Below are 15,419 nucleotides of genomic sequence, written 5' to 3' on the forward strand. Positions count from 1 at the left end.
TGGCTGTTTTTCTTTAAATTGTAATTCAATATTTTAACAATTTATGCATTTTACCTCCCCCCGCAATAAATAGGATTTCTTTTTTCACTCCATATCTTTTATATTTAATAGATAGTATGGGAGCATGGTAGTTTTACTAGCTTTTAATCCTGATGATTTATTAAAGAATTATACTGTTTCAAACAAATTTATGCAGCACAGAAATTATTTCAAATAAATAAATACTTTAAATAAGTATTTTAATTTTAATTAATGACAAAGTGGTTAAGTTAAATTAATCTGTAAACTGGACTATTCACTTTATAGCAATTGTTTCACTAATATTAAATTATTTTAAAATTTTAAATAAAATACTTTAAAAATAAGAAATTAGAATTAAAGCGTATAACAGAATTGTTTTGTAATCCAGATAAAAAAAATTGCATGTGTAATGATTAAGTCATTAGAATGGCTACAACCTGTAGGAATAAATATTGCTACTTTGTAAGTGATTATTATGTTTCATAGTTGGGTATAATCCTAATATTGGTGGGAAATATATAATTTGTGTAATAATTTCATTTATTCAACAAAATATTTATTGAGCACTTTATGTGCTATTCCTTCTTCTAGGTGGTGGGGATACAACAGTGAATAAAACAAAGTCCCTGCTCTAATGGAGCTTGCATTGTGGTGGTGAGATGAAAACCACAAATGCATCAACAAATAGACATGTCAGATAGTGATTAATGCTATGAGAAAAAAGAAAAGCAAGGCCAGGCAATAGAGAATGATGATGGTGAGTGTGCATATGGAATCAGGAAAGCCACCTCTGATGAGATTACATTAGAATGAGACTTGAGGACACAAGACCGGAGAACTTTTGGGGGGAAGATAATTCTGTCACGTGAACAGCAAGTACAGAGTCTTAGGCTAACTTAGATGATTTTGAGAAGTGACATAATCTAATTTGCATGTTAAAAGATAATCCTGGTTAGGACCTAATGGCTTTGTGGAAACTAGACAGTAGAGAGTAAGGACAGAATAGGATGTGGGGTTAGGAGACTATGGCAATAACACAGTGTAGAGAAGATGGCAGCTTTGACTGGAGTGTTGATAGTGGGAGTGGTGAGAAGTGGTCAGATTCTGTATATATTTTTAAGGTCCAGCCTTCAATTTAAGGTAGATACAAACTTTTTGGTATTCAGCATAAACAGGGCTTTAAAGGCCCTGAGATTGGTTATTGTCAATCTGTGGTTTTTTTTTTTTTTTTTTTTTTAATTAATTAATTAATTTATATTTTTTTATTTTTGGCTGTGTTGGGTCTTCGTTTCTGTGCGAGGGCTTTCTCCAGTTGCGGCGAGCGGGGGCCACTCTTCATTGCGGTGCGCGGGCCTCTCACTGTCGCGGCCTCTCTTGTTGCGGAGCACAGGCTCCAGACGCGCAGGCTCAGTAGTTGTGGCTCACGGGCTTAGTTGCTCCGCGGCATGTGGGATCTTCCCAGACCAGGGCTCGAACCCATGTCCCCTGCATTGGCAGGCAGATTCTTAACCACTGCGCCACCAGGGAAGCCCCAATCTGTGGTTTTAAACTCTATCACATCCAATATAATGCTCTAATTATTATATAAAAAAGAAAATAATTTAAAAATATATATATATATTTCCATATGTAAATGCTCAAGTTCAAGTATAATATTTGTCAAAGCTTACTCCTATACATAGAATAACATGAAAGCTACAACTGAAGACATGCTGGGGGGTGTTGTACTGGCAACTCAAAAACCATAAGCGCATAAATGGTATTGCCATTAGTAATAGTAATTTTCCAAAATGGTGAGAAAATCTTGATAAAGATCCAAACAAAAGAAACATCAGTCTATTCTTTGTTTACAAGATTAAAACATTCTTGAAAAATTCAGTGAATGCTGAAATGGTGCAACAGATATTTTGTGTTTATATTACACACAAACACAGGTAATTATAAGCATGAGTATACCCTACATGAATATCTACTAGGAATGTTCAGAAAATTTGTAGGATATTGGATATTTTATTATTTATTTTGCATGACTATCCTGCATATTGCAGGGTGTGTCTAGCATCTTGCAATGTCAGCACACCTCTTACTGTGAAAACTAAAAGTGCCCACCACCCCCAAATTTGCCCTAGAGTGGGACAGTAAAGCCCCCTTTAAAAATATTTGCATGACTAGAGGGATGAGCTCTGGGGCTTATTATAGAGGTTGAGAAGAAGAGGATCCAGCAAAGAAGACTGAGAAGGAGTGTGAGGAGAAGCAAGCCAGACGGAGGTCCTGGAGGCTAAGTTAAGAACATCTTTCAAGGAGGGAATAATCATTAGAATAAAATGATGGTGACTGGTTATATTAAGGACAGAGCCTTGACCAACTTTAAATCTGTAAATGTTACCAAATTTATTTTATTTACTTTAAAGCATAGTTTTTTCCTTCCTGTAGTAGTGCTTTAATATGCCTATTGTTTGGCTTCCCTGATTGATAAGTAAACGAAGAGTTTGCATTTTGAGTCCTACAGTTTTACATGAGATTGCAGCAATGGTTCTTCAAATTGCCTTTGTGGGAAGATATTTTAAAAAAATATTTATTGATTTTATTTATTTATTTTCCTTATTTTTTTGTCTGCATCAGGTCTTATTTGCGACACACGGGATCTATGTTGAGGCATGTGGGATCTTTTTGTTAAGGCGCGCGGTCTCTTCATTGCGGCGCTCAGGCTTCTCGCTAGTTGCAACGTGTGGGTTTTCTCTCTATAGTTGTGGCTCGTGGGCTCCAGAGCCCATGGGCTCTTGCTGAGGCGTGCAAGCTCAATAGTTGTGGCGTGTGGGCTTAGTTGCCCTGCACTATGTGGTGATCTTAGTTCCCCGACCAGGGATCAAACCCTCGTTCCCTGCATTGGAAGGGTGATTCTTTACCACTGGGCTACCAGGGAAGTCCAGGGAAGATTTTTTTTTTTATTGTTGGTTACCATTACCTCCAACCTTTTTAAGAAATCCAAACTACTTTCAAAATTGGAAAAACCCAATTTAATTTAATGTATTGTGCTTTCTTATGACCTCAACTATGTTTGAATTTTGAAATAAAATATAATTTGTGCATAATGAACAGAATATTGAATGTACTAACTTCTCTTAATTTATATTAAAATTTTATTTATCTTATTGATTTCCTATTTATATTATCAGACAAATGCAAAATAAGGGCACAAAAGTTTTCTAAGATTTTGTAGAGTGACTCACTTTCTTTTTTAAACTGTTAATTTTATGGCACACTGGTGTTGAAAGATATATATTATAAATGGGTGTTTAAATGTAATAGAAAAATATTGCTTTTTAAACTTTAAAATATGGTGTTGATTTAATTTTTGATCAAGAATTGCCACACTAAAACACATTTTTATCACCTTTATACTAATGTGACATTTCAAATGTATTGGAACAAATTAATAAGTACAGTAAAATGATTACTTTGGAAAATTATATACTGGAATAATAGGATTTTTCAATCGTGGTGTTTCAAATGAAAAGCAGTAATGTTTGGTTGTTTGATAATTTTTGTCTTTTTAATTATAGGTCTCCGTGGAAGAATTAGAACAGAGTATTAGTGTAAAAATAGCTAAAGAAGCTGTAATGAATATAAATAAACCTGAAAGCCTTTTTAAGCCTACCAATGGGTTTCTAGAAACCAAAGTATACTTTGCAGCAATACCTCGGAAAGTGGAGAATGCACTCATTAGACCGGTAACGATCCAAGCTTATATCATTCATCATGGATGAATTCCTTCATCTGTAATAGATTTGAAAATGTGTTTTTCTGAGAGTCAAATGAAGTTATTTTGTTGAACACACCAACTGTGAAAACTTGAATTGAACATGGAAAAATAACATTATCAACCCTTGAAATTATATTAAGGAAATAAGAAAATGAATGTAGTGTTTTTGAGCCCATTTAAATTCCCAGCATTACTCATGGAGAAGTAGATTTTCAAAAATTCTCCAAGTATCAGTTCAATGTTAACATCATAATAGTCCATACTCAGCCATTAAACATATAAATACATATATTTGAGTCCAAAATTACATGATTTTGTAGAAGCCTGTCAAATAACTTTCTTAGGTCTGTTTTAGGACTAAAATTTGGGAGATAAGGATAGCACATAAGGTGGAACGTTTTAAAAACAAAAATCTTTGGTGGGAATATAACTGCAGCCTGTCATAAATTGAAGTTAGATATAACAGATGATTTTCTGTATGTGGTATTTGACTAACTACCATGGAAGAGGTTTCATGAAGGAGACTAATCAATGACCTTGAAGAGTTTTAAATTTTTCATTTGAAGTCATGGGTCTGCCAATTTTACACTTGCTGATTTAACTTAAATATTGACCATTTTGTATCCATCTTTCAGTTACCTTAGCTTTTAAAAGATTTCTGTGATATGATATAAAACCTGAATTAGTTAACTCATGTCAGAGTGAATATACCTGTCCTTTGAAATTGATAAATCAAGACATTTTAAAAGTAAAATAAATTATTCAAAAAGAATCAACTATTTATGAAATGGCTGCATGTCTTGAATGTGGCTGGTTGCTTTGGTGAGACTGAAGAATGCAAACACTTTTGTTACTGAAGAGGCTTAGTGTCTGATGACAAGACAAACCTAGTTGTAAATGCAGTTAAAGAAAAACAGAAAGCAGCTTAGAACTCAGGGGCACAGCTAGAAGCATATATAGAACTCAAGAGCAGAAGAGTTAGTGCTGGATGATGCAGAAGAGGCAGGTGGGGCTTGAGGTATTAAAAATCATTAGGATCCCAGTGGAGGTCTCTGATGGCATAAGCTCACTTTTACTGAAAAAGACTGTCCATCTGAAGGACACCTTGAAAAAAATTTAGATAAAATTCAAAATATTTTAAATACTTTAAAATGTCATCAAAGAAAGAATTTTGCCTCTAAATGAAAACCTATATCCATAATCAATTAAGCCACTTCACTTATGAGTCTGTCTTTTTTAAGTTTAAAATGCTTTCATTGATCTATATTTTAAATTGTTAGATTAACCCTCGTCTAGATGGATGTATTCGAGGCTGGAATTTGATGAATCAAGGAGCTTCAGGAGTAAAGGAAATCATTCAAGAAAAACAAAATAAGCATTGTCTTGTCAATGTGGAGAAGGGTTCCTACTATCCTGGCTCTGGAGTTGCTCAATTTAGCATAGATTATAGTAAGTGATTTCCCATTTTATCTTTCTTTTCTCATTACTGTTTAAATTTATTCATTAACAAACAGCAATAATTCCTTCAGTAAACATTGTTGAGTACTTACTATGTGCCAGATATAGTGTTAGGCTTATTCATACTGTTATATATTTTTAATAGAATTTTTCCAAGTATATTGGGAGAAAAAATGTAGTTGAATATGCTTATGTTGTTACTTAAAGGTTATTGGCACATAATCTGATTAATTTTGGGTAAATTAAATTGACCTGTTTTAAGGTTCACCAGTTTCTCAGTTGTATTGAGTCTACTGATTAATGCATCAAAAGTATTAATCTTTATTTCTAGCATTTCCATTTAATCCTTTCCTAAAATGTCCACCTCTTTGTTAAAATTTCCCATCTGTTCATGAGTGTTGTCCATCTTTTCCACCCAAACCTTCAACTTATTAATCATAATTAAATTCCTTGTCTGATAGTTCCAATATCTGTGTCATATCTAAATCTGGTCATATTGATTGCTTTTTCTCTTGACTATGGGTCATTTTTCCATGCTTCCTTCTGCACTTAATAATTTTTGTTTAAAGGTGGATGTCAGATAAAACAGTAGAGACTGAGATAAATAATATTTACATTTGGAGATGAGCACAGCTCTCCTTTTGCTAGACACTTAATGAGGGGACTTGAATCAATCTAGTCAAGAATTGAGCTGCTTCGGTTCTCTTGTTTCCCTGACTACACTTCAAATTCCTTTAATATACCTTGTGCTTAGGATAGTAGCCAGAGGATTTTTCTTAATAACAGATCCACCCTCAGCTTTAGATATTCCTTTCATTTGCCTCAAGAAAGTGTCTCTCCCTGGTCTTGTTTCACTCCCAGAAGTGCTCTTAGTTGTTACTTGACATTTGCTAGCAATTTAGAGGGGTCTGGGGGTCAGAGGAGCATTCTCTAATGTTCTGGTGCAGATTCAGTCTTAGACAGGTGTTAAGACCCCTGTGTCTCAGGGGTGTGGACTTTCCACTGTCCCCCCTCCTGCCCACCAGTAAGGGAGATATCTAATGGTCAGGACTCAAGGTGTATTCCTGCTCCTTCCCCAGGGTAGCTGATCTTTTGTTGTTGTTTTGTTTTTTGCTATTTTCATTCCCTAATCTGTAGGTGCAATGGGACTTTGATGTGACCTAATAGCAACAAGGTTTGCTGCCTTTCCCCTAATGCTTTAAGTCTTGCTTAGAGCAGACAAAGAATGATCTGGGTGAGACTTTGTGCCTTTCCTGCAGGTTGCTGTTCCTCTCCCCTTGGGCTTGTACTAGGAAGGAAACTTTCTCTAATCTCTTTCTCTTCTCCCAGTTTTTCTCTTGAGCACCCAGTAAGATCCTTTGAATGGGTATGAATTTCCCATGTGTTTGCAGTTTCCCTGGCTTCTATATTCTCACACCAGCCCCAGCTTGAACTTCAGCGTTTTGTTAAAATTTTTACCTACATTCTTTTTACCAAATTGTATAGTGTCTGTTGTCTGCCTTGGGTAAGAGAGTACTCTCCTCCTGTTTTTCCCTTGAAGCACCTGTCTTCCTTTAGGTTTCTAGTCAGTTGTTCTGCAACCTCAGCTCGTGGTGATAGTTCAAGAAAAGTTGTGCTTATATAGATAATTGGTCTTTTGTTGTTTTAAGAATGGGAACAGTACTCTCCACAGTTTTCTATAGTCTAATAGGAACAGGAACTCTTGCCAAACCAACCCCAGGTTTTTACCTTTACAAACAATACTTCTGGGATATCCTTGGACATTTATCCTTGTACCCTCATGTGATTAATTCTGTAGGAGAGAATCTCAGATTCTCTCCATCAAAGGTTATGCAAAGGTTTAATTCCTACTGTTCAATCAGATTCTCTTCCAAAGATGATTTATCAATTTATACTTTTACCAACAGAAGAAAGTTTATGCTTGGGATTTGTTTCTAATTTGAGAGTTGAAAGATTAAATCTTGTAGTTCTAATTATTATCCCAGTTTCTACTGAAGTTGAATATCTCACCATATGTTTATTAGGTATTTGTATATCTTAATTATTTTATTGGCATCTCTGTCTTTTTGTGTTTTAGGAGTTCATTATTTGAGCTACTAACAGTTTGCATTATAAATTTAGTGTTGATTTGATATCTCTGCTTTAAGAAAAAAACGTATTTTAAATTTTTTATTTTCAGCCTTAAAAAGTATTACTGCAGTTTTAAGAAAGCATCTTACACTAGTGCTTTCTGTTTCCTAACATAAATTAATACAATGTCTTTAACTTTAGCTCTGTTCTGTATATGAAGGTTTTTTTTTAAAACAAAAAAAGTTTAAATTGAGTTGGTGACTGGACATAGGCAAAAACTAGGCCCGCAATTTGTTCGAAGGACAAAAAAAATCTCTGAAAAGAAGATGAAAATAAGAGTTTTATTGCACCTGAAAGAAATTACTTTCATAAGTAATTAGTTATTTCACAGATAATATGAAAGTGACCTACTTTATAAGTAATATTTAATGTTACATTATAATATCTGTACATTTGCATGTTCATTTTAGTTTGAGTTTGTTAATATCTTAGAGTAAATTTACTTACTTCAAAATGATTATATGCATTTTTTTTCTCTTGCGTGGGAATTAAAGGATTATAGTGAAAAATGTTATAGTATTAGATGTGGCTAAATGGAAGAACATCTTGTCAAAGGAAAATTATTTTCTCCATTCACATTTACCTTTTTAAAGCCTCCAAGTAGTATTTGGGCTATTATACATTACTTTATGTTGAATGACGAAGACTGCATTCAGATTGTAAACTAATATTTTCAGAAATCAAACTATTTTGAAATCATATTAATTCAACAAATATTTGTTAAGTGACTGCTGAGGAAGACAGTGATGGTAGAGACATGTAGAGCTTGCACTCTAGTTGGGTAGGCAATTGACCTAGTAATTAAGAGAAAGAATGTTAAGTATTATGATAAGAGAATCACACAAGAGTTCCTATTAGAATTTCAAAGTTAACTGTTGACTTCAGAGTATTTCTCTACCATTAAACCATCCCACACCCCTATGTACAGAAATCATACTTTGCTTTCCCACTGCTCTAATCTGACCCCTATATGGAAGAGGAGTGGGGCGGGGGGTGGCAGCTATACCCGAAATTTCCCTCAGAAATAGTACAATAAATTTGTTGAACTTTCTTCTAATGTGTACTTTAAAATACAGCCACTCTGAGATTTGACCATTGGAGAATATATAAGACAGAAGGAAGAGCTATTAAAGAGCAAATGGAGGGCTTCCCTGGTGGCACAGTGGTTAAGAATCCGCCTGCCAACTCAGGGGACACGGGTTCGAGCCCTGGTCTGGGAAGATCCCACATGCAGTGGAACAACTAAGCCCATGTGCCACAACTACTGAGCCTGCGCTCTAGAGCCCGCGAGCCACAACTACTGAGCCCATGTGCCACAACTACTGAAGCCCGCATGCCTAGAACCTGTACTCCACAATGAGAGAAGCCACAGCAATGAGAAGCCCCTGCACTGCAACGAAGAGTAGTCCCCGCTTGCCTCAACTAGAGAAAGCCTGTGCGTAGCAACTAAGACCCAAAGCAGCCAAAAATAATTTAAAAAATAGATTAAAAAAAAAAAAAAGAGCAAATGGAAAATTCGTAATAATCCTGAACACCACAATCCAGAATTCTGTTGTAGGAAGAAGAACAAAAGGATGAGGCTCCATCTGTGTTTCTTGCCTGCATTAAAAACTGTTTTGCTTTTGCTTTGTTTTGCCTTGGTTATACAGATCATCGAAAAAGAGGACTAAAATCTATAGTATCACACAAAGATGGCTTTGAGTATTGATAAGGTTATACTTAATTTCTTCTGGTGCACCTTAGGAGGACATTGATCCTGCTTCTGTTTCATTGTTTAAACAGAGAATGTATCCAATCCTGAGGCTTGGCAAGTAAATGTGTCCTTGAATATTCGCCCATCGTCGGGCACCGGTGTTATGTTGGCCTTGGTTTCCAGTAACACGGTGCCCTTTGCCTTGTCCTTGGTGGACTCCGCCACTGAAGAGCTTCAGGTAACTTTCAACCTTTACGATCCTTGGTTTGTAATTTTTTTTTTTAATCCGTAAAATGGATAGAATAGCAGTATTTACCTCAAAGTGCTATTTTGAAAATTAAATAACTTATTTAAGCTATTTGGCACAATCTCTAGCACATCATTAAAGATTCAATAAATATTCATTATTCTTACTTTTTTGCTGGCTTATTTCCAAGGTTTGAGCCGAGAAGTAAAGTGGTGGGAAGGGGGAATGGAAGACCCTATTGCGTCTATAGCTCAGGTTAGGCAGACTGACACCAAGGTTGCTCGGAGGCCTCTCTGAGTACCCAGAGATCTGCCCTTATTCACAATCTTTGAAATGTCATGGGAATTTGTATGTATTAACAGAATAGAAGTGAGTCTGACTGCAATCCACTCTGAAATATTCGGTGCCTAATTATAATGTTTTGTGTTTTCTGGCACTCTTAATCTTTTCTCCCATAAGTAAATTAGGAAAGACTACAGAAAACTAAAACCAGTCTATTTGGCTTCCTGCTGGCAACTCTGCCTTGAAATTAGGAGAAAGCACAGGAAAAAACTCTTGGATAAAAGAAAACATGAGAGTTATCAGATCTGTATTATTCAACTTCTATTAGAGGCTAATAGTTCTGTCCTCGTGTCATCCACAGTGGGTGGATTCCAAGTTACAGCAAGCAGCTTTCGTTTGTGCCGCGGTTGGCTTGGATGCTCTCTGTGGCTTTTAGAAAGAGACATATAATTGAATAATGCCTGTAGTGATAAAAAAGGGATGCTATTTGCCACTTAAAGGATGGATGGGGGGTGTTTCTGATGGTTAACTGTAAGCAACCTAAAAAGATCCTGCCGAGCTTTTGTCTCCAGTGACCACAGGAGCTTGCTACACTTGGGTTTCAGCTTTTTTTTTTGCTTGTTTGTTTTGTTCTTTAAGCAAAATGGAAATCCTGCCTTCAACACTACATTCACACGGTAGAGGAGGTTAACAAGTGCCATGTCTTTGATATTTATTTTATCTTTTCTGTGTTTGTCTTCATGGCCACGACCCCCTTTTTTTTTTTGGCGTGTCAGATTGCCTTCTTATGATCTGTGAACAACGTTTCATAACATTATTCCACATAATATTGATCATTCTGGAACATTTTCTCAGCTGACTTTTCCTGAGTTCAGGATATGGATGTGTATAACACAGTAACAGAGTTCCTCAGCTAAGCTGTATTTGGGAAGTATAGGCTTCATTTAGCATTGGTATCTTGGATTCCTAAGTATAAGTAAACACTTCAGACTATCTTTCTACCATCTGGGAAGCAGCATAACAACCGTCTCCCTCGTTTTGATTTTATTTTTTCTCTCTTTTTATATTTCCTCTACACGCCGGGAAGCTGGATGCATAGATGACTCTCAACAAGTTGAGTAATTTAGTGTATCAGCAGTTTGAAAAGTTCAGAAAATATGTATACATAGAGAACCTTCTGGTAAATACTCTGTAACTTACTGCTGGCAATCCTGGTTTTTCTTTCTCAGAGACTTCATAAAATTTGTCCCAAGTCTACAGGATTTCTTGTGTGGCACAAATAAACCTTTCAGTCTTGCTGGCATGTGCTTACTAAAGCACTTCAAATTTTCCAAGTCTTTTCCCCAACAAAGAATGATTCAACTCCTTCCTTTTCCCTATGTAGGTTTTGAAATTAGGAAGGCTCATAACCAGAAATGTATTGCTTAAGACACTAGTTTGGTTCCCATTGTTGGTGAGACAATGCTGTTAGTTTATTGAATTTTCAGAACCTGCAATACATGTACATCTTAGCTAAACCTGGAGTTTGCAAAACTAATGTGTATTCTAAAATTATGATTACGATAATAGTTTTTTCATTTAAATAAATTTGAAAGCTCTATCATACTTTTCCCCACCTCATTGAAATTCTGTTTTTGAATTTCACAAACTAAAGTCTCTCTTAAGCAGCATTAACGTTAGTACTTGTTTATATTCTTTGCTCTGTTCTTCAGGATATCCTGGTATCTGTTGAAAATATGGTAATAGCTCGGATAGAGGCCCTAAGTCTGTGTTCTAATCAACAATCCCTTCTGGAAATCAGAGTCAACAGAAACAATTTGGAGCTGTTGACTCAACATAGAAAAGACAGCTTCCACTCTGAAGACTTTCAAAGACAATTTGCCATCTTGGACAAAGCAATGAAAGAAACAGTGGCCACTTACTTGGGTGGCCTTCCAGGTATCTTCTTACTTTTTCTTCAGTTTTAAAAAGTATATTTTTAATGAAATTGATAGTATTTTAAATATGTAATTGTAGTAAAACAGCATCTATATATATCTATATCTATATCTATATCTATATATCTATATATCTATATATCTATATATCTATATATCTATCTATATATATATATATATATATATATATATATATACAGCATATGTAGTTGGAGTAAAGGGGCATCAGAAGGGAAGAGAAATTCCAGTATCCATTATTCTTTTTCTCGGGGCTTGTATGAACATTTTATTGGTACATTTTTATTTAATTTTTTTAATGGTAAACTGAAACTAACCAAGCTTTGCTGCATTTGACTATCCTAGCCAGAAATGATTTCTTATTTCATGTTATCCTCACAGTTATCTTCTGAGTTTAATATTTATTCTTCAATTCAACCATCAGTCACCCAATATTATTAAGAACCTATGCCTCAGGCAGTAGGGACACAGCAATAAACAAATGGATATGATCTCTCCTCTTAAGGCCTTTACAATCTAGCGGCAGAGGTAGATATTAAACAAATGATTAGGAAAATATAAAAACAAATTTTCATAACTTCTATGAAAAAAAAGTAGGAGTTGCTATTAGAGCCTGAAAATGAGGCTTGATCTGGTTACGGGGGCCAGGAACAAGCTCTCTGAAGAAGGCAATAAGATACAAATCTGATATTTGAAGGATTAAATGAAGTTAACCAGGTGATGAGAGTGGAGACTGGAGCTAGTATGCAGGTAAAAGTGTCCATGGCAAAATGGAAAGGGGTTGACATGCTTGAGGAATATATAGAAGATCAGTATGGTGAGAGCACATTGGGCAAGGGGGATGGTACTGCAAGAGGAGGCTGTGAAATGGGTGGGTGGGTGGGAGGTTTGTAGACCTGGTTCAGGGTCGTGCATCTTATTATTAGAGCCTTGAGAATCATTAAAAAGTTTTAGACAGGGAAGTGGTATGTCAATAATGAAGTTTAAAAAAATTCCCCTGCATAATGGATGGAGATGAACAGGTGGGAGACAAAAGTGGATGAGATGAGTTGGGGGCTACTGAAGTAGTTCAGATGGAGAAGCAGTAATAATAACAGTAGTGACAACGATACTGCCATTGTGCATATTTAGTGTGTAATAAACAGTCTGGGCATTGTTCAGAGTGCTTCAATTGTATCAACCCATTTGATATTTAAAGTAGTCCTGTGAGGTAGGTACTATTGTTATCTCCATTTTGCAGATGAGGAAGCTGGGGAAGCTGCTGGACTAGGGTGATGGCAGTGGAGATAATATACAGTGAATAGATTGGAGATGCATGTGAGAAACAAAGTTAATAGAAATTAATGATTGAAAGAAGCTCTTAGGTATTTGGCATGAGCAGTTGCATGGGTGAAGATTCCATTTACCAAGATGGGGAAAACTGGAGGAAAAATAGTTAATATTGGAAAACATAAAATTGCCATCAACATTTCTCTTTAAATGACAACAAAATTGAGGCAGAAAGTTTTTTAGAAGCATTTTCAAATACCATTTGCATGTTATTCTCATGGGGAGAATTCTGAGTTTGATGTCTAGACTTCTAGTAACCTTCATTAAGTTACTTTAACTGCTCAGTGTGTTCATTTCCCATATATGGAAATTTTATCTGGGTTTTGGGGGGGATATAAGTAAATAGGCTGTAGGAAAATTCCTTGGCGGTCCAGTGGTTAGGATTTGGTGCTTTCGTTGCCATGGCCCGGGTTCAGTCCCTGATCGGAGAACTGAAATCCTGCCAGCCATGCGGCGTGGCCAAGATATACAAAAAGAAAAAAGTAAATAGGCTGCAAAAGTTATAAATAAATCTATAGATAGATAGATCCATGGATAGATATAGATACATAGTTACATTAACGTGATTAATTATTAGGAAGTACAATTACAGTTCAAATGAATGAATTCTGCATTGAAATCCACCTACTACCTTATTCACAAATTTGTTGAATGCAATTTTAGGAAATCAAACAAACAATGAAAGAGTTCAAAAGAAGTGAAAATATCAGAATTTCAGTGGTTCCAGGACTTTGGCAACAGCACTGAGAACTGACTTTAGGCAAGATGTGTTTAGAAAAAGAGTGAGGAAAAATTGAGGAGAACTGGAAATTGAGACCTTGAGAGTGTGAACTATGGGATGGGTAAATTATTAATTGATATGCAAAATAGGCATGTTAAATTGCATGTTATGAATTAAAAATCAGGGGAAATAGATGATTCTGAGGATATTTATAATAGTGGTATAACCTATGATAGCCAGACTTGAAAGGTTTTCTTAAAAAATGCCGTGAGCCCATAGAAAAGTATGGACTTATTCAATACATTGGCAAGTTAGAAGTGGGACATTTGAAGTATATATATATATTTTTTGCATAAGGCACTGAGGAGGAAGAATAAGGGCTGAAGAATATCCATTGGGATTAAAATTTATGGAGATGAGATGCCAAAAAAAGAGGAAGCAAGTAGAGGGATGGATGTTTTGAAGATGAACCATAGTTCTTAGGAATCCAAGGGTGTCGCCTAAGTATTAAGTTTGATAAGGAGAGTGAAAGTGTAGAAAGGCCTAGAGGCCCTATTTACTGAAGTATTATTAAAACTGTTATTTTTCAGAACACCAAACATAACATAAAAGTGAATTCCCTATCACAACCTGCTATTGTATGCTCAGCAAGACACTATTTCTTTGGAGAATATAGAATTCCAGCAAAAATAAAAGAGATACATTTATTGTGGCATTTAAAAAAGATTTCCAAGTAACTATAATTTTGAGTTGAAAAAATGACTTAATAATGCTTAAACTATTGCTCAGATTTAAAGAGGAAATAATAAAGTAGAACATCACAAGGAAGAATACGCTATTTTCTACTCTTTTTAAAGTATGTTTCTTTACCTAAGTTTTGGCTGGAACTGTATACGAAATCAGAGGAACTCATGCTATGCTGAATTCAGTGCCAAGCACAATACCTTATATACACAGGAGTCACTTAATATGAATTTATTGAACAGAATTACATTATTAACTTTTCCTTTAGGATTAGATTTTGGTTGGAAATGGGCAGTCTGAATAATTCGTCTAACTATAAGCAAGTAAGATGCTAATCCTGGGCTAATATTTTAATATTCTGTTTTTACAGATGTTCCATTCAGTGCCACACCAGTGAATGCCTTTTATAACGGCTGTATGGAAGTGAACGTTAATGGTGTACAGTTGGATCTGGATGAAGCCATTTCTAAACATAATGATATTAGAGCTCACTCGTGTCCATCAGTTTGGAAAAAGACAAAGAATACTTAAGGCATCTCTTCTCTGCTTGATAATATCTTTTTCCAGTGTGTAATTATACTTATGTTTCAATAATAGCTGAAGGGTTTTACCTGTGACGTGCAGACCTTGATTATTTCGTGGTACTTTAAGCTGGAATTTTAAAAAGGTCCTTTTTCAAGAAAACAAGATTCTCTTGTGATACAAATCGCATTAAAAATTTTTTTCTGTTCTGTCTAGAAATTAAATAATGAAACCTATAAAAATTTTTAATTTGAATTTTTTGCTACAAATGACATTTCTTCATTTTTATGTTTGTAAAATTTAATTTTATCATCATGAACTAGTGTTTAAATATCTTTTTTGTGTGTGTGTGGGAAGGCAAGGAAGTTAAACCTTTGCTGGAATACAAACAAAAGTACACGTGACTAAATACCACTGTTACCACTCCCTCCCAAGTCGGTCCCCAATAAAGGACCTTCTGCCTGGTGTAGCTTGAACCAATAGAAGGAGGCTGAGTTGGGTTCAGAAGCAAAGGAAAGCTTTAGTCTCTAATCAGAGAATGGAGAGGCGGGAGC

The 15,419-nt window shown here is 35.4% G+C and overlaps 1 protein-coding gene across 1 annotated transcript in view; it reads left to right on the forward strand.

The window, feature by feature from the left end:
• Window positions 1–15,120, forward strand: part of PROS1 (protein S) — a 61,637-nt gene extending 46,517 nt beyond the window's left edge. Inside the window, exons 11-15 of the mRNA XM_082460437.1 lie at window positions 3,585–3,752; window positions 5,065–5,233; window positions 9,155–9,303; window positions 11,307–11,532; window positions 14,714–15,120. Of these exons, the coding sequence (XP_082316563.1) occupies window positions 3,585–3,752; window positions 5,065–5,233; window positions 9,155–9,303; window positions 11,307–11,532; window positions 14,714–14,874 (873 nt within the window). The 3' untranslated portion in view covers window positions 14,875–15,120. The remainder of the gene's footprint in view (window positions 1–3,584; window positions 3,753–5,064; window positions 5,234–9,154; window positions 9,304–11,306; window positions 11,533–14,713) is intronic.
• Window positions 15,121–15,419: the final 299 nt, after the last annotated feature.

Source organism: Balaenoptera physalus (assembly GCF_965194825.1).
Source record: "Balaenoptera physalus genome assembly, chromosome: 4".
NCBI lineage: Eukaryota > Metazoa > Chordata > Mammalia > Artiodactyla > Balaenopteridae > Balaenoptera > Balaenoptera physalus.